Source organism: Augochlora pura, chromosome 3 (assembly GCF_028453695.1).
Source record: "Augochlora pura isolate Apur16 chromosome 3, APUR_v2.2.1, whole genome shotgun sequence".
Lineage (NCBI taxonomy): Eukaryota > Metazoa > Arthropoda > Insecta > Hymenoptera > Halictidae > Augochlora > Augochlora pura.
The window spans coordinates 14036056-14062330 of NC_135774.1; the positions used below are offsets into that span (position 1 = coordinate 14036056).

The window sequence follows — 26275 nt, forward strand, 5'->3', positions numbered from 1 at the left end:
CCGGCGCTAATGGACGTCCTGGAAACATTTACGGTGACCCGACCTGTCGACGAACCTTCCAGCTATGTATCTTGTATCAATATCGTTCGCGAGTCGTTGTCTGATTCGTTAAAAATATTGCCAGGTTCGCCGTGCATTTTATTGTTTGAAAATAAAGAAAACAATAGGAGGGAATATTCCGCGGCGCGTTTTCAGCGCGGCGAATTTTTAGGCGGGTTCGAATAAGTATGCAAATTTCCGTGGACGTTCGAGAGCGGTTAATTCGAAAGAATGGCGGCCAATTAGTGTACAAAGCGGAATTTCCAATTCGCAATCGCAACCCCATTCAACGGCGACACGGTTTCCGGGATCGGGAGAGTCCGGGACTTCGTGGCTTTCGGTAGGGCACGGAGCGTGATTCGACTTCCAAAACTTGATAGCGATCGTTTATTTAGGTTCCCCCTTGACAAACGCCCCGGTGTACAAAGCGTCGCCATTAATCCACGGCCGCTCGCAATTACATCGTTTTATCGGTGATATTCCCTTCCCCCACCGCGGAACCGCTTATCGCGGATTCTTTGAACGATCGGTTGTTTAGCCCCCACCTCCCCACCCCGGACGGGGACTTAGCGTTCAATCCAAATTTGCCGAGTCAGACCTAAACCGCTGTTTGGATCAAATAGACTTAAAGTTCCGGCGCAAATTTGCCCCCGGCGCAATGTTCGCCGGCCACTATAAGCCTTCCGAGCATTAGCTTGCAGAAATTCTGCTCGGGGGACCGTCCGAAATTCAATCTTCCAGTGCGTCGCTCTGATTCCTGCGTACCGAAGACGTAACCAAATATTTCATAAATAAAATATCAATTAATTTCCTGGTCGAGAATTTTCTGCATTCGCGAAGAAAATGAATAGATCGAATGCAAGACAGCAATAACTGTGAATGAATAGAAAGACTTCGTTTTAAGAACTATTTAAAAAAGAAATATACGCTCGTGTTGTGTCATGTTGTAAGTCATATTTATGATAATTCTGACCTATTAACTGCAATTTGTATATTCCACGATATTAAAAAGACGAGTGACATAAATTATAAAGCTAGTATAAATTAACCGAACTCTGAGTCATTTTAAATTTGTCAAATAAAGAATAACGCTCCTTGTTTCTTACAGAAAGGAAAACACGACTAATGGCCAATTGTTTTAATACATAAAATGCAGAATTATTGAACGACCGCATGCCGATACTTTTATTGCATAACGCGTAATCTCTCCGTAACTTTGCCCGGTGCAAAAAGCATCGTCGATTGGCAGGATAACTTGATTCGCGGATCGGCGGCGAATGAAGTGCCGGTCAAAGCTCGCGGTGTGACGCAACAGTACGAATTGCTGGGTTTACGAGCCGTTCGTTGCGCCGTAGAATTGCCGGCAATAAAGACGGGCGCGCGAAATGTATCCGGAATGCTCGCCGCGTCGCGCAATTATGTAATGCTCGGGGAGTTCGTGGCAACGATATAAGGTCGAAACCGAGCTGCCCCGTTTCAATCAAACGAACGCTAAATTCTAGCGTGACAGCGGTCGTTATCGCCCCGCATTACGTATGATTCGACGGAGCGGTGCCATAAAGTGATCCCGAGCGGAAAACGTCGAATTTTTTTCTGGCGAAGCATCGCGAGCGAACGGATCAGACGGTCGTTAAATCGAGTGATTATTCGGACTCTAACGACCGTCGCCGTTAAACCGTAAGAATCGGCGGGCGCGCGAGATCGGGCTTCGCGAACGTACATTGATAATAATTGGACGAGCACCGGATACGCTATCGCCTTCGAACAAATCGGGGGGGATGGCCGCAGCCGACCACCCGCGCGAGCCACGAACCGCGCCACTCGAGCCGACCGGGAGGAGTCATTGCAAACACGATTCCGCCAAGTTCTTAACGGCGTCGAGTGCTGCTCGTCGAGCCAAGACCACTCTACCGATCGGAATCTCCTCCTCGGTGGGCGCTTCGGTCTTGAAATGCGCATAAATTCGACGGTACGGGTCCTTCGAAATTCCCAAACACAGCTGCCGTCGCCGATCCCTTCAAACCTTAAGTCCGCGCCAAGTTCCGGGGAACACGGGTTCCGCAAACGCCGCCGACAATCGCGCGGGTATTCCGCGCGAGATTCCAAACGCCATGGGATTCCGTCGAATGTAAAATTAACGATAATACTCCGTGGAGCAGCCGGCCCGAAACCGTGTCAAAAGCTTTGCCGCGAGATGGCCCGGGCTGCGGAATTGCCGAGTCCGGAGAGAATGCTCGATAACAGGCAATGTTTAGAAAAAAATTCGATATACATCGGGATATACATCATTTGCAAGTGCGAAGATTGTACTTTCGATGTACTCGTGTAATTCTTTGTTGGAAAATTTTTATCGGGAAATCCAGACCAGGAAATGAAAATTCTTTCTATGAGCAGATTGGCCGGATTCGAGTGATTCTACGGAAACGAAAACATTTTTCTCGTGAATAAAAATGACTATGGTTTTCCAGAATTTCTCGTCATTTTATCGCACTTTGAACAGAGAATGTACTGCCAAGAATTCACAGGAGTGAAATTTGTCGGATTCTACGGAAACGAAAACATTTTTGCCGTGAATGAAACGAATATGGTTTTAAAGAGTGAAGTTTTCTCTTTCGAAAGAGTCAAAAAATATTAATCTAGGATTTTTTCTTGTTACTTTATCGCACTTCGAACGAAGCATAAGCTGCTCATGTGAGTTCACAAGAGATATCGTAAGCTGGATAAGGAAGCGTCGACGTTCGTGGAATCGTAACTTCGAGGAAAAATATGGCACAACGATGCACTCTGGTTTATTTGAAACAGAAAAGTCTCTACTTTGGATGAAGCTTAATTATTTTAGTAGATTTTAATAGAATCGCTGGACTATCGATAACAGTTCATTTAATAAGAATGGACCTCTTCTGATGATTTTCTAAGATTTTCAAGAACCCATAGAGTTCAACAAATTTCATTAACTAATGAAACCGATCTTATATCACGCAATATTCCCGTCCCAAAGAACATACCATTATTTATATTATTCACAAAGTACGAAACAAAAGCGTACCGTCAACGATAGAACATCGCAATCCCGGCGACCATAAAATCTGGTAAAATAACAACAAAAATCGAAGTGCTATCACTTCGTCACAAAAAATGTTAGAACAACATTCAACAGCTCACTTTAAAGGGCAAAGCTTCTACTTTAAAACCCCATAGGTCACTCTCATCCAAAATACTTCTAAACTCAATAAGAAATAAAAAAGCAAACGCGATGTCTCAAGCTCAAAAAAGCCAATCTACGCCCACGTGCAACCGCGAAACGGCGTGCATAAATCATCCACGACGTTCATTCTCTCGCCGATAAACCCATTGTTGCTCAGAAATAACTATTAACGTCATTGCGAACGAAGATGTTACGCGTTACATACCGAAACACGTCGCTCCGCAAGTCGAAAATAGAAATCGCGTATCTTGGTGCACTCTTGGTTCGGTCGCAGCGCACGAGGCGCAGCATGCGCGATAACCTTGTCGCGGAAACCGGTCACGCGATAGCACTGTCACATAAATCTGCCCTATGACAACAATTAATAGAAGTCGGGTTCCTGTTACGGGGCGTGCATGTTTGCCATTTGTATCGTTTTCTACTCCGCGTCCCTCGGCGCACCGCACGCCCCTCGCCGAGAATTCGAACCTGGCATTTCGAGCGGAAATTTTCACAGGAAATTCTCACTCGCCGCAGAAGGGCAAAGCGACGATAACGAAGGAGCGCCTTCTGGATAAAGACATAAAATACATTATATAGAAAAGCGTAGATAAATGTAAAAATATCTGAAGCATGGAAATCCGATAGGATTTTTCGATATTGTGCCGGGAGAGATAAGAAAGCGATGCGTAAATAGAGCAGTGCCACTCGGTTGTCCACGCTAGGATTAAATTAAATCAAATTAAAATAAAATCAATCAAATGAAAGTAAATCAAATCAAATTAAAATAAAATAAATCAAATCATATTAAAATAAAATAAATCAAATGGAAGTAAATTAAATCAAATTAAAATAAAATAAATCAAATTAATATAAAATAAATCAGATTAATATAAAATAAATCAGATTAAAATAAAATAAAGTAAATCAAATTAAAATAAATTAAATTAAATCGAATAAAATTGAATAGAACACAGGTACGATAATCGTCTCGCGACAGCATCCAAACACACCTATCATCTGTCAACGATGGTGAAATCAATGGAACGCCGTGTTTCCTGCCGCCTCGTTTCCGAAGCGGAAGAGATCCGTAAATAATTGTCGGCGATATCTGGAATTTGTTTGAGGAGATTGTGGTATCTACGGCTCGGCTATTTTCGCGGCTGCTAATCGACTCGGCGGGAGACTATCGCTCGTTGACCCACTGGCGTCGAAACTTTGGACGCCGATTTTCTTCGCCGGGTCCTCGCTCTTCCCCCGTTCGAGCCGCGTCGCTCGTAACCTCAGAGTTATTGCTCGTTCAAGGCCGTACACCACCCTCCCTCCCTCCCTCCCTCCCTCCCTGCCACCATCTCTCCCTCCCCGCTCTTAATGGCATAACATCGTTTATTCTCCTTTCAGGGAAGATCGATCCTCTATTTGCTCGCGAGTTTGCTCAAGCAATCGGCGAATACACGGAGACGGGAGGGCTGCCTCGAGGGATTGATCTTTTATGATCGAGCTGTAACGGGTCTCCGGGCGGACAGAGCATCGCTCGCCGTAGATTTATCGTCGGCGATGCTCGCACGCGACACGATATCTGATAACGCCGTCGAGGAAAAAAAAAACAACAGTCACTCCGTGCTGCCTGTGTTCCGAGATCAGTACCGGTGGTGTACCTTATCGCGTTTTTGTGTAAGGGGCCACCTTGAGACGACAGTGCAAACGGGGATCATTGTTGATGCTTGTGGGCGTGGGTTCCGGGTATTCGTTGATCACGGTGCCGAATTTTAAGAGATTGTATTCTCAGCTGCACTTGCGCGCGGATTAAATGCACTTATTGCGAGACAAATTGGAATTTATGGTTTATGGATCTTTGTGGCATGTAGTCAGAATTAATTTTGTGTTGGTTAGTTTGTCGTAAATTAGATAGATTTTGTTCTGGGTTAGATAAATGGTGTTCTAAATAAGATAAATTTTATTCTACATTAGATAAGTTGTATTCTAAATTAGATAAATTTTATTCTAAATTAAATAAATTCTATTCTAAATTAGATCAATTCGGTTCTGAATTAGATAAATTCTGTTCTAAATCAGATAAATTCTATTTTAAATTAGATAAATTCTGTTCTAAATTAGATAAATTCTATTCGAAATTAAATAAAGATTCTTGCTTTAATAATCGTATGAAACTGACAACAATATTACAATATATAGTTAAATGCTTCTAACGTTGTTACAGTCTCGTATTTTCTCTCTTACTTCTATATTTTTATTGCATTTATTATACCTTCACTATATTCTTATTATTCCACTTATTAGATTTGATAAATTGCACAAATGGTCGCCCACAATGATGTCACATAGAGCTATTAATACTGTGCCATAATTTAGAAAATACATAGTACACTTCCTAATGCTCGCATCTATGCGAAGTGACATGTTGACGTATATATAGTACGCGCATCATCATATAATCCAGTCTAAACAAAACGATTCTTATCAGTTTACTTAAGCCTCGTCGAAACCGTAAAAAATTCGATCAAATCTATCACGCAATGATTGTCCAAAAACAGCGAATTTCACGTTTTTTTCTTGCTCAATAATTTCGGCTTAACCTCGTATCGTGATCTATAATAGAAGGTTATTACGTGATTGGAGGTAAAAGTATCCGGAAAACACTCGAAATGATTGCGCAACAGGACATCGCTTACCTGACACATTCGATTACGACAAATTGCGCTTTATGACTTCCTCAACAACTTCTGAGTTACAGCGGCCGTTATAAATTTTGATATTCTCCACTTTATTACAGTTTTATTGCATTTTGGTAGCAACTCTCTAAAATCGATTCGAACTAAACCCTCAAAATCTTCTCGTCTTCTTCGAGCTCCTGCTGCGAGACACATCGAGTTTTCTTCGCGATCTCGAACTTTTCTTCAAACCCAACTTCGTTTACTATGTCTTCCATCTTTGCTGGATCTTTTAGCTACGAGTGAAATTCTAATTGCGTCACTATTTCACCAAGGTCCCTAAATAAAATACATCAGCAAAGCGTTAAGTGAGTGCATTAAAATTCGAATCAAAGTCGCATAAAAACACATTTATAAAAATACAGTGTTGATCGCAAAAGCGAGACAACGAATTTCAATGATTTTAAATCATAAAATTATTTCGTCAATTTTCAAGCACTGTGGATTTCGTAATTTCTATCTCTGCCATCCTATAGTACGTCCTTCGTAATTGTTAATCCCGTACAGAGATCGTTCAATAGATCGGCGGTCGATCGAGAGTCCCGATATAAACAGCTGACGCTGTATTCAACTGGTTAATATCTCCTTCTGTCGTGCTCAAGCCACCCGAAAATCGTATACCTCTCCGATCCCCGCACGAGTGTAGCTCCAATTGAAAAGCGTCTCTTTGTTCGACGGCGGTGGCTGATCTCTCTGTCTATCCTGGCTCTTTAGTTCCAGCGGAATTGTCTCGAACGAGCAGCAAACGGCCCTCGAGAACGTGGAAGACGGAGAAGGGACCACGGAGCACGCTCTACAGAGAGAAGGAGATAGCGAGAGAGAGATAGAGATAGCGAGGAAGATCGAGAAAGCGCGCGAGAGAGAGATAGCGAGGAAGCGCGATAGAGACGCGGCGCTGGAAAAGGGACGAAGGCAGGCGACAAGAGGGAAACGCGGAAGGGTGGCCGAGGGGGCGGGATAGGGCGGCGTGCAAGAGGATAAACTCAGACACGGAGGGTGGAAGCGTAACGACTGCATTCAGACTGCGAGTGTGCTCGCGATCGTTCGCGTTTCACGACGACTTAACGGGGCTCCTATTGATATTTGAACGCCGAGACGTGCCGGACAGCGATCCGCGAGCCCCCGATTGGGACATCGGCTCGGATCGAGCACGGTTCGAGCACGGATCGAGCTCGGATCGCCTATTCCCGATGCCCCCGGCGATAACAGTAAAAGTTTATTCGCGCGCAGTTACGCGAGCCGGATAGCCCCGGTGCCGCAAACAGAAGAAGGCCTCTTCCCCCCCTCCCGTTACCCGAGGTCCAACGAACGAGAATTGATGCCGGATGGAAGCGCGAGGCTGAAATGTCCCTCGTAACGCTGCCAGCTTACCTGGCCTGCTGCTCCCTATCCACCAAACCCCCCCTGTATCCCCTCGGCAACGATTCTTTTGGGAACAGTTCGTTTTTATTCCCGTTAACGGGGGATCCTGGATCTTCGTTCTCCAGCTATTTCACCGACGAGCCTCCTTTAGCTAATTATGGGGCTCGGTGTTCCTACGGGCGTTCATCTCTATTTATACGAAGCGGCGTTGGACTTCGTTAAATGAAACTCGCTTTTTTCGTCTTTATTAAATCCTTCGACGGAGAGTTTGTTATTGCTCGAGAATTTATGACTCTCCGAGCTACTCGGTTTCGGGGCACACTTCGAACCGTCGCCAGGGATCGGGAGATTTTTTTCGAGGACCCGCAATACCGTGGATTTTTAGATCGGAGTCTCCGCTTTACGGGGAGGTTATCGAAAATATTGGGCTGCGATTTTTTGTTGCCGATCTGTACGGCTCGGAAACGAGACTGTGCCGTCATCGCGAGTGTAAGGGTCACTAAATCTTGGGCACTGAAGAGCCGATGTTCGAGCTGTCGTAACCTACCGAGGAAAGATCGTGCGTCGATGCGCCTTAGACCGTTTTAAACTACGAAATATGAAGTTTTAGGGCGCACTTGTCGTTTCGGCGTTGAAACGTTGCCCCGTTTGCAGCGGTATATTTTATAGAAATGTTAGGTAGCTGTCAATTTATTTGCAGATGTTTGAGGAGTTCGAATTTTTCCTAATGAAGCTGTAGGAACTAGAACTTTTACTTGTTCCTAATTTCAAGAACCGAATGTATACTTTAATATAAAAAAATTAAAAGTCGTGAAGTTTTGGACAGAATGCTATAATTAATTATAAGAAAACTGCGCCAATCTGATGCAAGTATTATTTTGGAGAAAAATGTTTCAGAGACAATATTTCTTTTCATAAATAAATAATAACAATTGGTATAAATAGTAATAACTATTAATAACTATAATAGTAATAACTCAAAAATAATGATCAGTAAAAGAACATTAAAAAGTACAAAATAATAATATCAAGTAACAAGCAATAAGTCAACATCATTTTAAAATGCATTATTTATGCGATACAATTTTATTGCACCTGTAACGAGAGATACGGCGACGTCAAGGCGTTAATACCTCGACCAAACAGCCGAAGTGGCGCGAGGTTTGCTCGAAATTTAGCAAACACCGGTGTCTAATAAAAGATCTGCAACAGCGACGATTATCATCCAGGAAGTGTATATTTATGACAGGTTGAAGCCCCGCGGTCTTTTATCAAGCCCGGCTGCTGGAACCGTTGTTTTGCGCGGTCGACTGGGACCACGGCGATAACAGAATCTAACAATCGAATCCCGGATTTTGCGGGGCGTTCGAACACCGTCGCCCATCGAAACTGTTGGTCAACGGCGCATATATACACACACACACACACAGAGCCCGGAATTCTAATCTTCTTGAGACTATCGTCTTATTCGATGTTCGCGGCGGCACCGACGATGCTGTTTGGAAATCGATTATCCTCGAAACGTTGCGATAAAGTTTCCAGCCCCGGCGGCGGCATTGGCGGCGGCACCGGTGCGTTTTCGAAATTGCATCGTATATCGAGCGAGTTTAAAGCGTCGGCCGACGGGCATACGGTAGTGCCGATAAACCGAGGCGATTGTAAATTTGCCCCCGTGTACGGCAGTATAATTTTTCATTGCGCGATAGCTGCGATAATTCAGCGGGGACGCGTATCAAAGCGTGCCAGTGTAAATCGCGGCATTCCTCTCGCTAATACAACAATTTGGACCGAGGCCACGCGATAAAGTCCGCGGGGCCGGCTGATTGAATAGCCAGAATTACTGATTACCGGGGGGGTCAATTAATAAAATTGAACAACTCGCTTTTGGCCCGGGACCTCCGGAGAAGCTCTCTCTCCCTCTCTCTCTCTCTCTCTCTCTCTCTCTCTCTCTCTCTCATTTCGTTAATGCGCACTAAGCTGGAAATTGCGCTCGGATACGACGCAGCGGCAGCGACGATTTTTCTTTGCCGCTGTTTTATCGGCGCCGTTTAATCGTCGATCGATGAAGCTCTCTCTCCCTCTCTAAGCTCGGGGTGGCTCTTTTACAGGGGTGACGCACGTGTTGCGGTGTTCGTATGATTGACGCCGACGTTGCGTTCGTCATCGTGGTAACTCGCGCGATGATTCCCGTATTGCTATATTGATTTCGTGCGCACCCGCGATATCCGGTCGATACGATGCTTTACGAGTGGAATTAGCAGACGGAATATTGAATCCAGTGGACTTGTATATGCGCGTTCCCGATAATTTATTATCAAACGTTCGAGCGACGAGAGCGTAACGCGCGAAACAGACACGCGTCGACTGTGATCTTCAAGAATTACTTCTCCATTTAAATGCTACTTAAAATGCTACTTAAAATGCTAGAAAATTGATGAGTTAATTGTTAGTTACGATTCTTTTCGTTCGTTCCAAATTTTATCGGATTTTCTAAATACGCGTTCGAATTATCGCTATTGAAAATTCAATGGGCTGCCGCGTCAGAGTGATTTTACAATGTTGAAGTGTATACAATATTCAAAAGCTCTTGAATAAGGCGGCAGACATCATGAAATAATTAAACAATCCACTGCTGGCAGCTAAAAGCCTCTTGAATAATACATGAGATGAATCCAATATTCCATATTTATTGCTCCTTCGTTACGTCTTTTATATTAAATTGAAATAAATAATTTCGGTTCATCAATCTTTGATGAATGGTCCGATAATATCGATGAAATGATTTTTAACTGAAGAACGAACGACGCTTTCCCTACCGAATCCATTGCATGTATATTTACTGATGGATATCGGTCATATGTCATCGTCCGAAAGAAATCATGGTATCTGGTAATACAAGTATCAAAATATTATATCGCGATTAATTCGATTAACACAGTGTAACGTCGATTATCTAGATCAAGTAGAGTGACTTCGTATCCAGATAATATAAAGCTTGTGTCTCCATTGATAATCGTTTTGCATGTGGGTTATCTTAGATTGAGTTGATTAGATCTGAATCGTGTTTGAACGATAGATAATTGTAAGATTGGAGGACTGGTCAAGCGAGGTTCTGCCGTACAGTATCTATTAATACTACACACGTATTACCGTGTGAAAGGGTTCTCAAGTTTTGCTTGTCACAGGACACGTGTATCCGCACGTTGCTTTATCAATCCTCGTCTCTCGCAATATCCAGCGGCAACATTCGCCTGGACGGAGCGTCTTCCCGATTAAAAATCATTCCGCGTGGGAACACGTGGGAACACGCGAGTCACGCGCCAGAGAGACTCAATTGGCATTCCATCTCGTAATGGTCGAATCGTGACAACTTCTGTTCACCTAACAGCCAAGACCGACGGTTTGACCTTCGCCGCGGCGATGATTGTTCTAATTTCCAGTTCACGTTGCAATAAAACACCGACATTGGAACGAACAAGACGGTTCGCGCGCTTGTAATTGGCGCAAGGTCAAGGCTGGACGAATCGAGCGACGTACACGATGAACCATACGGAATGCCGGCGATAGTGCACGATGCCGTTGCCGCAGGGCTCGCTACCGCTATCGTCTAGGGATGCTCGCCGACGCGAAAAGATTCGTCGACCGAGGACCATTGTTCCGCGGCGAACAAAGATAACGTCGATCAAACATTCTCGAGGTGCCGCGGAAGAGGCTGCGGCTGCCTGTCGGAGCGTCACGCGGCTTGGAGTCGACAGATAAAACGACCGAGTCGCCTGGCAGGTCGCCTGTTTTTTTAATAAATCCGGCGATGATCGCGGGTCGCGTCGGAAAGTATCGGTTCTGGAGAATGAACCTTTTAATTCGAAAATTAAAAGGCCTTGTTTTAATTTTTCAAAAGCTGATAGAAATTAGGATATATATGATGATTGTACTTGACAGATTCACACAAACAATACAGTACAAAATAGAGTATAAGAAATAGCTGTTCCTATTTTTGAACATTGATCTGTATAAATGCACTTGCACAAGTTCTATTATTTTACATTGTGATCTTACACAAGTGCCATTCTGATTACCTTGTCCTTACTTGTACCAAGTTTGTAGACAACTACAACACAAGTAATTTCTATAAAACACTCTACATTATCATCTCGTACTAAGATCAGAGCACACGAGATTCGTAAAGAAAATACGTCAAATTAAATAATACTATGCCCGTCCATACGGCGCTCGCACTAAACAGCTAATCAAGGCCCCCAAGCGTTCGGCCAATCGGAAGCGATTGCTCACATTGGCGTTTCCTTGGGGTCGGTTTAAATGGACGCGAACGAGCAGCCGCATTCCCTTTCTTGAACCAGTTTGATTCAGCCGCGCGAGAAACAGGAAATTCGAGCGAAGTTTGAGTACACTCGACGCTGGCCGATTTCCCAGGATTTTTCAAAGAAATCTGTGGAATCGATCTGGGGAAAGAAGATCGTCAGAATTGAAGGAGCGTTACTCTTTCAACGCATTCCGACGGTATCGGAATAGTCGAAAGAATTCGACGAGAATTGATTTCGGTCGGCGGATCCGAACCGTATCGAAACTGCGAACTACCATGCGATAACTATGCGACTATGCGAGAATTCATCTCGGCTTCGATTTAATCGGTTCTGCCGCTGCGCGATACGTAACAGCGGCGAGAAATAACAGAATGCGCGAATTCAACGTCGACTGACTCGCCTGACCACCACTGACCTAATCTACTGGACCAGTTCAGCGTAACCCTGACCTTCTTTTGCGGAATGCGAAACGTTTTCAATTATGGCGTTATTAGAGGTCGCGCATGACCATATTGTTTACACAGTATCAACTATCGTTCTTCCCAGTATTTCACTGTATTGTTGAATCTGTTACGATCGCCGTGGAATGAGGCATAATTCTCTCGTTTTATGTAACTTCGTTTCTAATGGGCATGATGAGGCGATAGAGTGTAGACGGTTTAATAATAAACAGTACAAGGTGGAAACGTTGGTAGTTTCCGACGTGACTAAGAATTGAAGTACAATGCGGACATAATTTGAATACGTACACGAGCGAATTATAATTATAGTTCTCGACTGGACGATTCATACGGAAGACATAGCATCGCAAAAACCGATGATAAATGCCGTCCGTATGCTCGCACCGATAATCTCGGTACGGTAACCAGTTATCTAAGCAATATTCTAACCAAATAAGAGCAACGCTCAATTGCCGTACAGTTGTAATGTTCCTAAAAAATCGCGCAACACGCAAATACAATATATCACCGTTCCGAGAACCGCGAAATCTTTATCCGGTAATTACACGCGCCCAATCGGAACGTTGGGAAGCTTTCGATAACGCCTTGTTAATTGCACAACGAAATATTGCACGACGGCTACACCCCGTTGCCACATATTGCGCATAGCTTATCAGCGGACATTTTATCACGAAAGAATTCAAACTTGACAAAAAGTTTGCCCGAATGTTGCGCGTCAGTGTGTACACAGAGCTCACATGGTTATCAAGATCGATTTAATAATCTTTCCTTCAGTTCCGATAATTTCGAGCCGTAAACAATCCGGTAGGCATGAAACATTGTTACGAAATTGTGCAACTCCTTCGGTCGTGTAATCGCGTACGTGATCGAAGCCTCGTGAACACAGCGCAGCGCCGAGTGTACATGCTACACGTGGAAAACGTACGCCGTTCCGAGCGGCTACCGACATTCGCCCGGAGGAAAAAAGAAATGATTACGCATTCGAATCACGGCCGTCGTTCCTCCCGTGTTTACACCGGTCGATTAATGATCGCGCGCAGATCGATTAGCGCCGCCGCCGGTCCATCGAAGGTGGGAACAGGTTTGCCGTGTTCCGGTTAACACAGCAGTCCGATGTACACCGGGTCTCCGTCGACTTCCTTCAGAGGAAAGTCACACAAGAGAGCAGTGGAAACGCCGGCCTCTACGTCCCAGCTATCCGCCGGCATTTATGGTTACGAAACCGCGTGGAACACCTCGGATAGGAGATGATGATAGTGGACAGCGGACTAGCGCATGCACCGTGAAACTTCTGTTGATTGTAGGGTTAGGTGGCCGACGAGGGGCGTGGGAGGGGGGTGAGGGGCAGAATTTCATAATAACTTCAATTGAGTTCCTTCGGGCCGCGGAGAGCCGGCGAGCGTTGGTCGGTTACGTAAACGCTTCAAGTTCGTGCGAGCTCGTCGCTCGAGCGTAGTGATACAGCGCCGGCACTCCCGGTGGTCAGCGTTAATCACTGGCGTGTCGATGATTAACGTTCGCCAAGTGACGCGATGTTCTTTGATGTGACCGGAGTCATTTGTCCGCGCGATCGCCTGAATCTGCCACGCCTGGGCCGCATCGACGGCACACCGTGATCGCCCGTTATCATCGGGATAGAACGAAATACAGGGCGTCCTACCTACGTGGAGGAGATTCGGTCGAGAGGAATATATCTGGACACCATTTCGAACGGTATAACATTCTTAACACTGGACCAGACGCATTCTTTTAGATTTCAAAAGATTTAGCTTGTTACTATCTTTTTAATTATAATTCGCTATGAGAATAATTTCATTCTACACTGTTCAGGGTTTAATTAATACTTCTTTAAATTAAGGAAGCCATGGAATATGTAAGAGGTCTGCTCCGGTACGATTTATCTCGATAAAAGTTTTATTTATCTCGAAAAATGCCTTGAAAATCGAATCATACTTCGTGTTTTGTGCAGCTTCTGGTTTAATATTCATAAAAATTCTCGATTATTTTTAAAAAATCAAAGCTTCGCTTTCGAGTGATGAACAACTGAAAATTGACTATAGCGGACCATGTGTATGTGTGCGCCAGAGGCCAGTGTCCCCCACTATATTATCACAGCAGAGCCAAGGAAAACAGATGGGTCCAGGTCGTTGCCCTCTGCTTTTTAACCGGTCCGAAATTATGGAGCAATCTTTCGTAAAGGAGATACCCTCCTTCTCTCTCGAACTGCTACGCCTCTTTGTGATCTCGAATTCTTCGCGCGCCATAAATGCACAAAGTCTACTGTATCGAGTTTCATTGTTTTTCTCGGAGATATGAAGACGCGTCTGCTTAAAGTCAAGGGTCGTGACAGAGAGGATCTTCCCAATTTTTGGTCGACCGTAGTCGCACGAATTAACTCGCTCGCGCACGGGCCCGCGAGAACCGAGGAAACAATACGCTGTAACCGCGAACGATCCGCGCATTACAATATTCCTGATGACATACGCGCGCATCGTGCCGCCTACCGGTGACTTGCAGCCGGCTGCGCATTGAAATTCACTGCACTGAATTCCAATGTCATTTTGCAACACTCGTTTCATAACGAAACTACATGCAAATCGCGGCGAACTGTCAGAGGAGTCGCTGACAGGCCGCCACGGTTGCATAAATTATACGAAACAAAAAGAGTCCGACCGCGAGACGCTGGAGACAGAGCATCGATTAGTCGATCCGCAGCGTTATCGACGTCTCGCCGTAACCCTCGATCTTTATTTAATCGCCGAATGCCACGCCACGATCCCTTTTGGGGACAGCACAAGGCCGGCGTCTTGAACTTGCTCCGACTACGTTAGTCGATTATCTTTAACCTCTTATTTTTATCTTTACCGCCGCTGTCGGCTTGCAAAAGATTCTAGACGCAAGGTCTGCCGCGTTTAAAACTTAGAAGCCACGAGGTGGACATAATAACGACAAAAAGAACAACATCCGAAGCGGCGCTTATCGCGAGGTTTATTTGTGTAACATCCTGGAAACATTCCATTATCTAAAAAGCCTCATTCAAGTTCGCTGCTGTTGTAAATAATAGCTCGATTAGATAATAGAACGTTTAGGTGGCAGAACTGTTGTATAACTGTTCGGTAGTTGAAGTTTATTTTCCGAAATGTCATAATTACGTTTTTTTATCGAGATACGCGGGGACTAATGTTGCAGCTACGAAACGCGTACCAGCTGTTCAAACGATTTCCATTTCGCGCGAAACAAACGCACGCGTCGGAGGAGGAGAAATTCGCGCGTACCAGAGGGAACGCGGAGGGGTAATTCCTGTCGCTGTAATAAATATCGTTGATGAGGCATTATGAGTTTCCACGTCGTCTGTCCCGGTTCGGTCGAGTGCGCCACTTCGGGGAACCAGGAGAATTCAGTAAAAGTCCTCGAAGGACAAAGTTCCGGAACTCTCTTAATGCTGAAAAATTGCGCGCCGTCTTAAAGAAAATTCGAGGAAGAAGTTCGAAGAAAAGCCCTTCCACTCCTACGCCCGTTGTATCTGTATATAACGCTAACGGCTCGCTGACATTCTCTCCGCGCAGGAAAAGGTTGTTCCCGTAGCCCATCCCCCCCTTCCCCGGAAAGGTCATAGAAATCATCCAGAAAACTTATAATTATCGTTAGACAGAGTAATTCGACGAGCCGCTCCGCGCCTAGCTTACAATGCCCGCAATCTAACTAAACTTCGTTAAACTCCGTTAAAAATTCTATTAAATCCCGAGCGGCGTAAAAACTCTCGTTAAATTTCGACAAATATTTTACTGCCCGTAGCTACGGCCGGCTCGCGGCCGACGAAATTCCGCGGGATCGCGGCTATTTGTTTAATCAAATGGCGCGCGAGACTTAACACACCCTCGCCTGGCTCATACCCGACGAATCTTCTCGTCTGACAGATGGTTGATGAGTTAAGTAGCTTCACGGTATTCGCGGTGAATTAGATTTCTGTGAATTTTTAGCGGGAGATCTCTTTTTCAATGGGTATTAAATACTTGCTATGTATTCGTGAGGAATTTGAATTTACTTGTGCCTATCAGTTTCATTTGATTTTTAGCAAGGATCGTTAATACAATGTGTTATATTAATGCATTCTCGGTGTAATTATGCTTGGATTTATTTCGAGGAATTGAATAGTGCCACTGTATTGACTCATTTCTCTCAGTATACATTCACAGAGTTCTAAATACTGTCAGTATATTAATTCATGTCTTCATTCACAATATAGTAAATACTTTCAGTATACATTCGCACTGTATAAAATACTACTCTCGATGTATTTATTTACAATTTCATTCACAATGAACTAAATACTTCCAGTGTATACTATTAACTATCCATTCTTAATATTCATTCCTATTATATTCTAATATAATGCAAATGTTATTCTAATATGATTATATTCTAATATAATCCAAATGTTATTCTAATATGATTATATTCTAATATAATCCAATATAAACTAAATACTTCCAGTATATTTAAAAAGAATTTCAATCATTGTCTACACTTTTAATCGACATGCAACACGACTACTCCCATCCAACACACAAAAATCTCCCAGTTCATTCACGCGTCCATTTCGAAGATACTAAATATCCCCAGCGTATCGATTCTCGCCACACTAAATACTCGGCCCATTCAGTAAGAACTCCGTCCGCGTCGAAACTTGTCGTCGCCCCAGCGAGGATAGTTCTCCTCAATGCTCCCTGATCACCGCGTCCCCGAAGTTTGTCAATCGAATCAGAAAATCGCGACGAGCGCAAAGTTCAGTGTGCCACAAGAAGCTGAGAGAAAACGAGCGCTCCGTATCGCCGACGCCGTCGCCCGGAATTAGACTGTCCATATTCCGTCCGTTCGTCATCGACCGCGTCGGTCCGCGTCAGAAAGTCGTTTGAGTCGAGAAACGAAAGCAGAGACGCCGAGGGAGCAGCGTCAGTCACCGCGCAGAGGAGAGATCGACGCACAAATGGTTCAATAAACGGTGCACGAAAAATTCGACCCGGGGAGTGGGGGTAGGCGTGCACGCGTGACCGAACGCGGAACGAGGGAACCCGTGAGATTCGTGAGAGAGGTTCCCGGGCTCGTGCCGATTGTTATCCGTGGAGAGTGCCGACGATAAGATGACGTCTGCGGTCTGGGGGCTTCTCGTTAGAGTATAAATAATGCCTGGCGTCCGTGTAGACCGCGACACTTCGATTCTGCCTGGCACGCTCCGTATCGCGGATTCACGGAGTCATAATAGTGCGAAGTGATCCATCGAGTGGACGATCTACGATACCTATTCGCAGGTCAGTGCCGGAACCGTTGGCGATCATTCACGTGTGACACGTAGTGGAGAGTGCCGAATATTTCGCAAAACCGGTGGTCCCCGTAATCTCGGTGACGTCTACGGGATCCCATTTCCGTATGGGTCGTTGTAGTGACGTCGCCTTAGATCAGCAGCCACACGCGAGAGACGTCCAGTGAGCGAAGGTCCGAGGAGAGACCGTCTTCGGGAGCCGGTCGAGTGAAAGTTTCCTCGTCGGTATGATCGAGTGCGAGCGAATAAAACGAAAGAGAGACAGAGAGAGAGAAAGAGAGATAGAGAGAGCTCCCTGCGTCTTGCCCGGATAAAAGACGATAACTCGTTTTCCGCTCTCATTCCGCCCAGTGATATTACGCTCCCGCACGCATAAAATGCCCATGCATCACGGCCCGTCACCGATCCATCCGCACCGAAATAAACGGAATCATTAATCCCTCCGGGGGCCGATTTGTCAAATCATCGAACCCCGCGTTCAATTAACTACATTCGTTCGATGAATCGTTTCGAAACGTAGGACGATCCGGGTACGGATTCGCTCGCGTAAATTAGGCCCCGAGAATGTCGTCTCTCCAAGATTTCTTCTCGCAGCCGACCTATCTTCCGTCGTATGTTTACGCGCGATAACAGATCGCTTCGTCTGTCCGTGCGAATCCTATTTTCTGCCGGCGATTGATCCGCTATTAAAATTCTATCTAATCGCGTGTGTCTATCTGCCACGAATAACAACGTTTCGCAATCTCGAGCGAGGTTAATGAGGCCTCGCAGACGGTCTCCCGGCGACGCGACGTTATTTGTTCAGATTTAGAGATGAATTTATATTCAGTGCACCGGAGCCAATTTGAGAGAGAATGCACGAAAAAGTGCACGGGTCGCGGATATGCATGCGAAACAGAAAGAATATTATATCGCGATTTTCTGAGACAGTTCAGAGATGGTTATATCTGTGTGCAGGAGTAGAAAAATTCTAAAAATTTATTCGTCGGTTCGATTATTACTGTGATAATTTAAAAAAAATATCTTCATGAATCGCGGGAGTAGAAAAATTAAAATAATTATTCGTCGGTTCGATTATTACTGTGATAATTTAAAAAAAATATCTTCACGAATTCCAGCAAATACTAATTATAATTTCAATAAGTTTTGTTAAATGCCATCGAATTTTAAAAATTTTACCTGCCCAAAAGCCACGTTCTTGGTGCAACAACCGTACTCACAACTGTACTCAACACCTGTTTCTGTCCAACATGAGACAATTGTTATACGAAACGTTGAAAAGACCTTCGGTCCACTCAGCGTCGGTGCTTTTCAGATTTCCCTCGCTTCCCAGAACTTTTGACGGATGGAAGCGCGTTCGACTTTCACCGCCCGTCTTGCACGGCGCTTGCGAAATCCGTGACGCAACGGCGGCCGGGTCGTTGACTCTCGAAATAATCAGAACAGCTCGTAAAAAGAAGCTAGCCGACGATAGATAGTTTCAAGGACCGTACTGCCCGCGACAGATTAGATATTACAAAAGTTTCATTGGACGAAGGTCGAACCGATTGCCGGTAGCACGCTCGTGTCCCCAACAAGGTAGCGTCCACTTTCCCGCACCGTCGTTCGCGATCCGGTTGCTCGACCGGGAACGATCCCCTGAAATTTTCTAGCGGACCGCCACGTATCGAGATAGCTATGAACGGGCAAACATCCGCGATCCACCGTCAGCAAACCGCGTGCCGTTTCCAGCGGCCGATAACGCACGCAATATCAATACAATACCAATCTTCGATCGCACGCACGCGAAATAAATTAATTGGCGAATCCCTCGTTGGAGCGCGAGCTCTCGCGCGCGAATCACGAACGCCGTGTTTAATTAACATTTCCGAATTCCGAAAAATCGCGTTCGCTAACAGAATTTAACTAATAAATTCTATTTCGACCGCTGTTCGAGGGAGGTCAAACGCACGTTTATCGTAGAATCTCGCAGAGATGATATACACCTTCCAGCCGTAAAACTCGGCACGCCTTACGGCTCCGTGTATCCTCCCTGATCCAGGCAGCGCGCTCGGTCCCGCGGGACGCGCTCTAAATTTCCCTAAAATATCGCCGGGCCCGATAGAGAGAAACGCGTCCACGCGGGGTCGTGGGTCGCGATCGAGGAGGAAAAGGTGATCGGCCTCCGGTGTGATCCATTACGTCTCTAATTGAAACAGCGCTGTCTGAACGACGAGAAACTCGAACGGCGGGGGGCTCGTAGTCTTAAAGCCGGGAAGGGAAAGGCGACGGTGGCGGGCGGGGCGGTGGGGAGGGTGCGGCTGAAACGCGAAGGGATCGGACGGAGGAATGAGAGAACGAGGAAGGGGGAGGAAGCGTGATAAATCTCGCCGCGAACAATAAGTTACCGTAAAGAATCGTTTCCGCGTTGGCTGACGCGCCGGGGAAGAACAATGATTTGTCGGGGAAATTCTCCAATTCCAATTCCAATTTCAGAAATGGCCCTGGAGACACCGTCATGGCTGAACATCGACTTCGCCGAGAGGATAATGCGTTTGGCGGAGCAGGACAGCTCCGTGCAGGTGACCGATGTGTTTCAGAAGGCGGCGACCAACAAGGGCGACAACTACACCAGCGATATGATGAGGGTGACCATCGAGTTCAGTCGCAAGCAGGGCGATGAGAGGGTCAACGAGAAGAAGTCCCTCATCTTCAAGTTTGAGCCGATGGTCGAGGGCGCGCGCAGAGACATGGTCAGTTGTTGTCCACGTTTATACGCGGTGTTTTGAAATTGTCGCGAGCCCTTGAAACGGCCGATTCCTCGGATTATTTCAAGTCGGATTTGTTCACGAGTTATTGACGAGAAACGCGGACCAATAAAAAAGCGAATGTTATTCTCGCTCCGCCCACGCGGTCCTCGACGTTACGACCTTGCTCTAATACTAAAATAAAGTGGACTCGTCCTCTGATCGAAGTAACATTATTTCCAAATTTTAGTGACCAAAGGTTGTTAACCCCTTACCGTAGAAACGAATCAGACTCGTGATAACGATTACAATCAATTATAACCTCATAATTATATCTGATGATTGTTTAGTGCATTGTGCGTATGATAATAGCGTTGTGTTATCGCTTCGTCTATCGACCGCCCATTAATAGAATTTTCAATCATTGCGCTATACTAAATGGAATCTAAACAATATTTGATAACAATCCTAAATGAAATTATCGAACATTAAATTATTGATCGTCGACAATTGCGCGCTGAATTATCGACGAATAATGTGTTTATATTACCGAATTATTATCATAATGTTAATTATCATTAATATTGTTACGCGTACGCGTGTTCTTGTACGACAAACGCTAGAAGCATTGAATGTACAGCGTCGAATAGTCCGGTAAATATGAATTAACATGTTTGCGCTGCGTGAAAGTGTTTGCAGACCTTGGTCCGTCTACCGCGGTCTTAATCGTGTATATACTTCTAAGAATTGTACAGAGACGAGAATAGTTTTACGACGACTTTTTCTATGGCAAATTCTTGTTGTCACCTCAGATCGAGAAGACGAAATTGTTCGACGTGGAGATCATCATGATGACGGACACCGTGAAGAAGATGTCGGAAATGTTGGGCTACGATCATCGTCTCTCCGGTGAAATCTATCACGTGAGAATGGAACGACCGGTGTGCTTGGTAATGGAGGACCTGGGAGCTATCGGTTTCCGCATGGCGGACCGTCAGGCTGGTCTTGACCTGCAACACTCCACGCTGGCAATCCGAGGATTGGGCAGGTTTCACGCTGCCTCGGTCGCTTTGTGCGAAAAGGTGAGCTGCATTGATTAGTTCTTCCAGGCACGCGCGATCCCAAATTCGTGGGTACTTGGTCTAATATCACGAGCAAGAGATTAATTCGATCCAGTGTTAGGAGTAAACGCTTGATTTGATATAACATTATAAGTTAGATATAGGATTTGATGTAGTGAATAAAAAATGATGATTATAAAATAGATTAGAGATAGATTTGATCTAATATTATGATTAATAGATAGGTTTGTTGTAGTGTTACAAGATATAGATTTGATCCAGTGTTGTAAGTAAGAAATGGATTTGATCTAATGTTACGAATATCAAAAAGATTTACAAAAGTGAATAGATTAGACCTACAAAATTTGAATAGTCAGATGAATCACCTATCCTCACCATAATTCTGATCAATGCATGTTCGATGTAATAAAATTTATTATGAACCAACGAAGGAAGAATTCCGATTTTTCGCAAAATTTTTAGCCAAGAGGTATAGCTCAAGTTCTAGTTACCCCAAGTCCCTAGAACCTCCGAAGGCCAGGAGCTGATCGCCCTAATCCCCAAGTTAAGCCAAGATAATCCGAAAATTCTAATACCTCCTAGACACAGAGTTACTGTACCGAATTCTCGATTTACGTTAAGATGGCCAAGAGAATTCCCGCCGCAGAAACTTCCCAGTTGGTTAATTATAATTTTTGTACTATTATTACTATCTCCAATTTGCGTTTAATTATAGGAACCGAAACAGAAGACGAAATACTATAGAGGTATGTTCAGCAAGGAGTATCCGGAAGAGATGTCATTGTTCTTCACGATCGGCTGCAGAGCGCTGGCGGAAGAAATAGAAAAGTGGCCAGAACTTGGAAAGAGGTGAGCCTAACACCGAGTAGATTCAATATTTCACAGTCATGTGACCATTTAGAATTTTTATGAAAATTGTTTGCGAACACTCGGATAGACCAACACTCATCCTGAGAGTATAGATATTGTTGTTTGACCATTTAGTTTCTCACAATCCATTTAAATCTTTACACGTTCGTAGACGTACCTTGGTACGTATGCACAATGTCATAAAATCAATTAAAAATTAGGATTAGTCAAATTGACTTTCTAATTGTTGATTACGAAGACGATGAATTTTCTGTTCGATTCTTAGATACGCAGACAAATTCAGAAGCCTGTCGGATCGAATCTACAACCTAGGCTCTGAGACCATAAAAAAACGAGGCGACGAGTTCTGTGTGATCAATCACGGCGATTTCTGGGTGAACAACATGATGTTCAAATACGACGCGAACTCGAAGCCTATTCAGCACATTTTCGTAAGTATTGCGATCAACTAACACGCTCTCTACCGTCGACAAAATCATATTTATTCAATTTACCGTCCTATAAACTCTGATAAAAATCGCGTCGAACATATCCTATAAACTCTCCAAATAAAATGCCGCGTGTCGCAATTTCATATAATTATATTTAGAAAATCGCAAAATAAAAATATCGAGTTTGACGCCGTCGGCGAGCGTTTTAATAGCATTAAAGCATCAACTATGACTTCGAAGTGACCGACAGAAATTCGAGCACCGAGAGTTCAATCGAAAATTACGAAACCCGATTAATGGACTCACGGCCACGAAGCGAAACGTTGATATCAATCCGAGTCCCGTTCGCGAAAGAGAAAGAGCCGCTTGGAAAAAAGGAGCGTTTCGACTGGCGGGGACGTCGCGCGCTATGAATAATGCAATAAATCCGATTCGATCGCGTTTAGGTACATTCCGCACCTGTCGGTGCGCCGTAGTAAAGAGCGGGAAACGACGAATCACGGTTCGGAAAGGGGGAGCGAGCTGGAGATAGATAGAGAGAGAAAGAGGGATGGATAGAACGAGAGAAAGAGAAATGGATAGATGGAGAGAGTGAGAGAGAGAGAGCGAGAGAGAGAGAGAGAGGAAGAGAGAGATAGGGGAAGCAGGCAAGCAAGCGAACCCTCCACACCCGACGACTTCCTAAACACGAATCCCGCTTCTTTCGCTCGCGCAGATTTCATTTACAATTCAATTCAGCGCCGGCGCCGATCGATCGAGCTTCGATTTACGTTCCAGGTGGATTTCCAAGTGGCCATTTACACGACGCCGGCAGTCGATCTGCAATACTTCCTCCACACCAGCCTGTCGGAGGACGTCTATATGAACCATAAGGACGCGCTGTTGGACGACTACCTGCACACGCTGGCGAGCACCATGAAGCAACTGAAATGCAAGACCCCGCCACCCACCAAGGACGACATCAAGAGATGCATGAAGGAGCGTGCGATTTACGGGCTGATATCGTCGGTGACCGTTCTACCTGTTCTGCTGGTGGACAAGTCCGAGGCGAAGGACATCGACGAACTGTTGCCGAAGAACGGCGAGTACGACAACCCCGGATACAGGAGCCCGCTGTACAGGAAGGTGATGGTCAAGAGGATCCCCATGTTCGAGGAGATGGGCCTGCTCGATTTCTAGGCTATCGATCGATTCGGATATCCACGACGTGTGGACGCGAGTCTCGAATCTACAGGCTGTGGAATCGTATCAAATAGCTGGAGGGGTTGCACCGATGCACCGTTCGGTGCATCTAAGAAGATTGCACGCTATGTACCAACTACTTTTATTCCCTCGTTCGACCATGGGCCCGCACGGTTTGCTCGACGCGTTTGAGCGCCGTCTCTGCGATTATTATAGAAATTATTTCGATTGCGTCCTGTTTTCGTGGACACCGTCGGTCAGTGTGCTGATCGACGCGACGCTCTCGGCGCTAGGACATTCGTTTCACTGATTAAAGCAGCACGACGATGCGGTGTGTGTCGAGATACTCGTCAATGTGAAAGTACAAATCGACGCGTTCTTTTTTTTTAGGCGGTATCACAGCGGCGCCGATATATTATCGCGCGCGGCGCTGACATTGTTTAGCGCGGTGTTTCCCGTTCGATGGCAGAGAGAACAACGTAACCAGGGGGAAATTTTTAATTCTCGCGGCGGCCGTCTGTCAGACGTTATTGACGCGCCGGAGTAACGAGTTCCTGCTTCGACCCCGTTCGCCCGGCATTACCATAAAAATTGACCGACGGTCCCGCGGACCACGTTCGACCCGCGCGGAAATTGTTTCATGTTTAATACCGGAAAAAAAAGCCAATAAAAACAATGGACCGATATTTCGGGCGACGTTCAATACCCGAACACCCGCCTCCCCCGATACATCCGCGAAGGTAAGCTACGTTCACTCCTGATTACTTTTTATGCTCGTTCATTTTTACAGCTGCTGCACTCTTCTTCTGTTTTTCTTCTTCTTCTTCTTTTTTTTTTTGATAATCGCAGCCAGCGTCACGAAATCAGAATCCGCCGCGGATTCTTTTTGCGCGGGACGCGGGTTTAAAATCCTTTATGCATGAAGACAAAGCCTCGCTTTCATTTGTATGCATGCATGGAACCCGGTATTAACCATTTTGCACTACGCGTAACGATTCCTCGTCCTTAGCGAACTCCTGGACCAAGAAGAAAATTTATGTGCCACTTAATTATGTTAATTGCCCTTTCATTTGGCGAAGAGCACAATTTCATTTCGGCTCGAAGAAAGTCCGCGCACCGTCTATAGTCAATGGATTACGCTCGTGTTCACGTAACGGGTCTGACGCGTTCCAGTGAAAGGGTTAAATGACGCAGAAGATACGTTCCGCGAATTCGTGCCGTCCGGAATCGCGTCGCTTGCAAATTTTCTTATTTCGATTCCAAATATATCAATCACGAAAAGCCTCCATCGGCAAAAATTTACGTTGCAAACTGTTCGTTCCAGTGCAATTAACTGTTCGCTTTTACGCGAATTAATTTTACGATACAGTACGCTGTACGAGAGATCATATTACGAAAATACAATGGTTGCAAAAATTTCAAGCCTTCGTCGGGATTCGTGTTATATGGAGAAACTTATTCCGGAATTTATTATCAATGGTAGGTTCCATCGAATTAATTAAATTCATTCAATTGAATTAGCTATTGACTCGATTTAATTAAACGCACCGGCACGAATTAATTATCGTGTTCTAATCAAAGTATAAACGTCGAAAATTCTGGATCAATTTACAGGGGTTAATTATACCGAATATTTTCGGAGAGAATTTAGATGCCAATGTTCGTTCGCCATCTTGTCGCATCACGTGCGAATTTTGTTCGTCGAGCAGGCCGTCGAGAGAGCATCGTTCCAGGCGGCAGCGATTTTTCCAAGGCCGTTCAAAGTCGTAACTCCCGGTCGAACAGCGGACCGGTCATCAACTATCCGCGGACCGACCCAGTTCCTATCTGCCTCAATTCCGGTTATAGTTTTTCAATCCGCTTAATCTATAGCCGGCGAGGAACTTGTTCGGTACAGTTGCCGCTTTTATATTCTTTTTTTTTTACTCTGGTCCGCGTTCGCCGGGCCTCCGCTCGCGGCAATATTTCCGGGGGCCGCGTTTAACGAGAATCCTCTTTCTCCGGCGTGAGCGTAATGCGGCTGAATGAATAATTGAATATCGTTCTCGCGTAACAAAATTCAACACGCGGCGAGAGCATTTCGTATGCGGGGGACCTAATATTTTCCCTCTGATTTAATTCGCCGGCCCGTTTAATCAACCCCCGGGGCGGCTTTTTTTCCGGGCGGAGGCCGCGGCCCGGCATCCCCCCACTCCCCCCACCCGCCCCGGCTACGACGAATTATTCATGCTGTCATTGAAACAGTCATTGGCCCCCGGGGCTACCGTAAATCTTCGCCTCCCCACCCGGGCAGATTTAAGAGAGCCGGCGCGGCCGCACTTTCCGCGGCATGCGAAACGAAACGGTGTTTTGAATAAATGTACGTGTCACGTTTCCTCGTGCTGGCCGGCGCGACCGTTTCAGGCCCGAGAGAGAAAAAGATCGAACAGAGGAACTGGATAGAGAAAGAGAGGCCAGAGATATAGAGAAACAGGGAGAGAGAAAGAGCGACGAAGATAGAGAAAGAGAGCGCGAGAGAGAAAGAAGGAGGGAGAGAGGAACCGCGCCGATGAAATTGCTGTTGA

General features: G+C 45.3%; 2 protein-coding genes across 4 annotated transcripts in view; one reads left to right on the plus strand and one right to left on the minus strand.

Annotated features, from left to right (window-relative positions):
- LOC144467865 (zwei Ig domain protein zig-8) overlaps nucleotides 1-26275 on the minus strand; it is a 234523-nt gene that overhangs the window by 168429 nt on the left and 39819 nt on the right. The window lies entirely within an intron of this gene.
- On the plus strand, nucleotides 13659-24397 carry LOC144468200 (uncharacterized). 2 transcript variants are annotated; one of them, XM_078177511.1, is made up of 6 exons: nucleotides 13659-13813; nucleotides 19896-20152; nucleotides 20959-21228; nucleotides 21944-22077; nucleotides 22364-22529; nucleotides 23307-24397. In XM_078177511.1, the coding sequence occupies exons 2-6, from the start codon at nucleotides 19898-19900 to the stop codon at nucleotides 23706-23708; spliced, it is 1227 nt and encodes a 408-aa protein (XP_078033637.1). In that variant the 5' UTR covers nucleotides 13659-13813; nucleotides 19896-19897; the 3' UTR covers nucleotides 23709-24397. The 2 variants fall into 2 exon arrangements, with proteins under 2 accessions (XP_078033637.1, XP_078033636.1); XM_078177510.1 differs by lacking the exon at nucleotides 13659-13813 and adding an exon at nucleotides 17220-17409.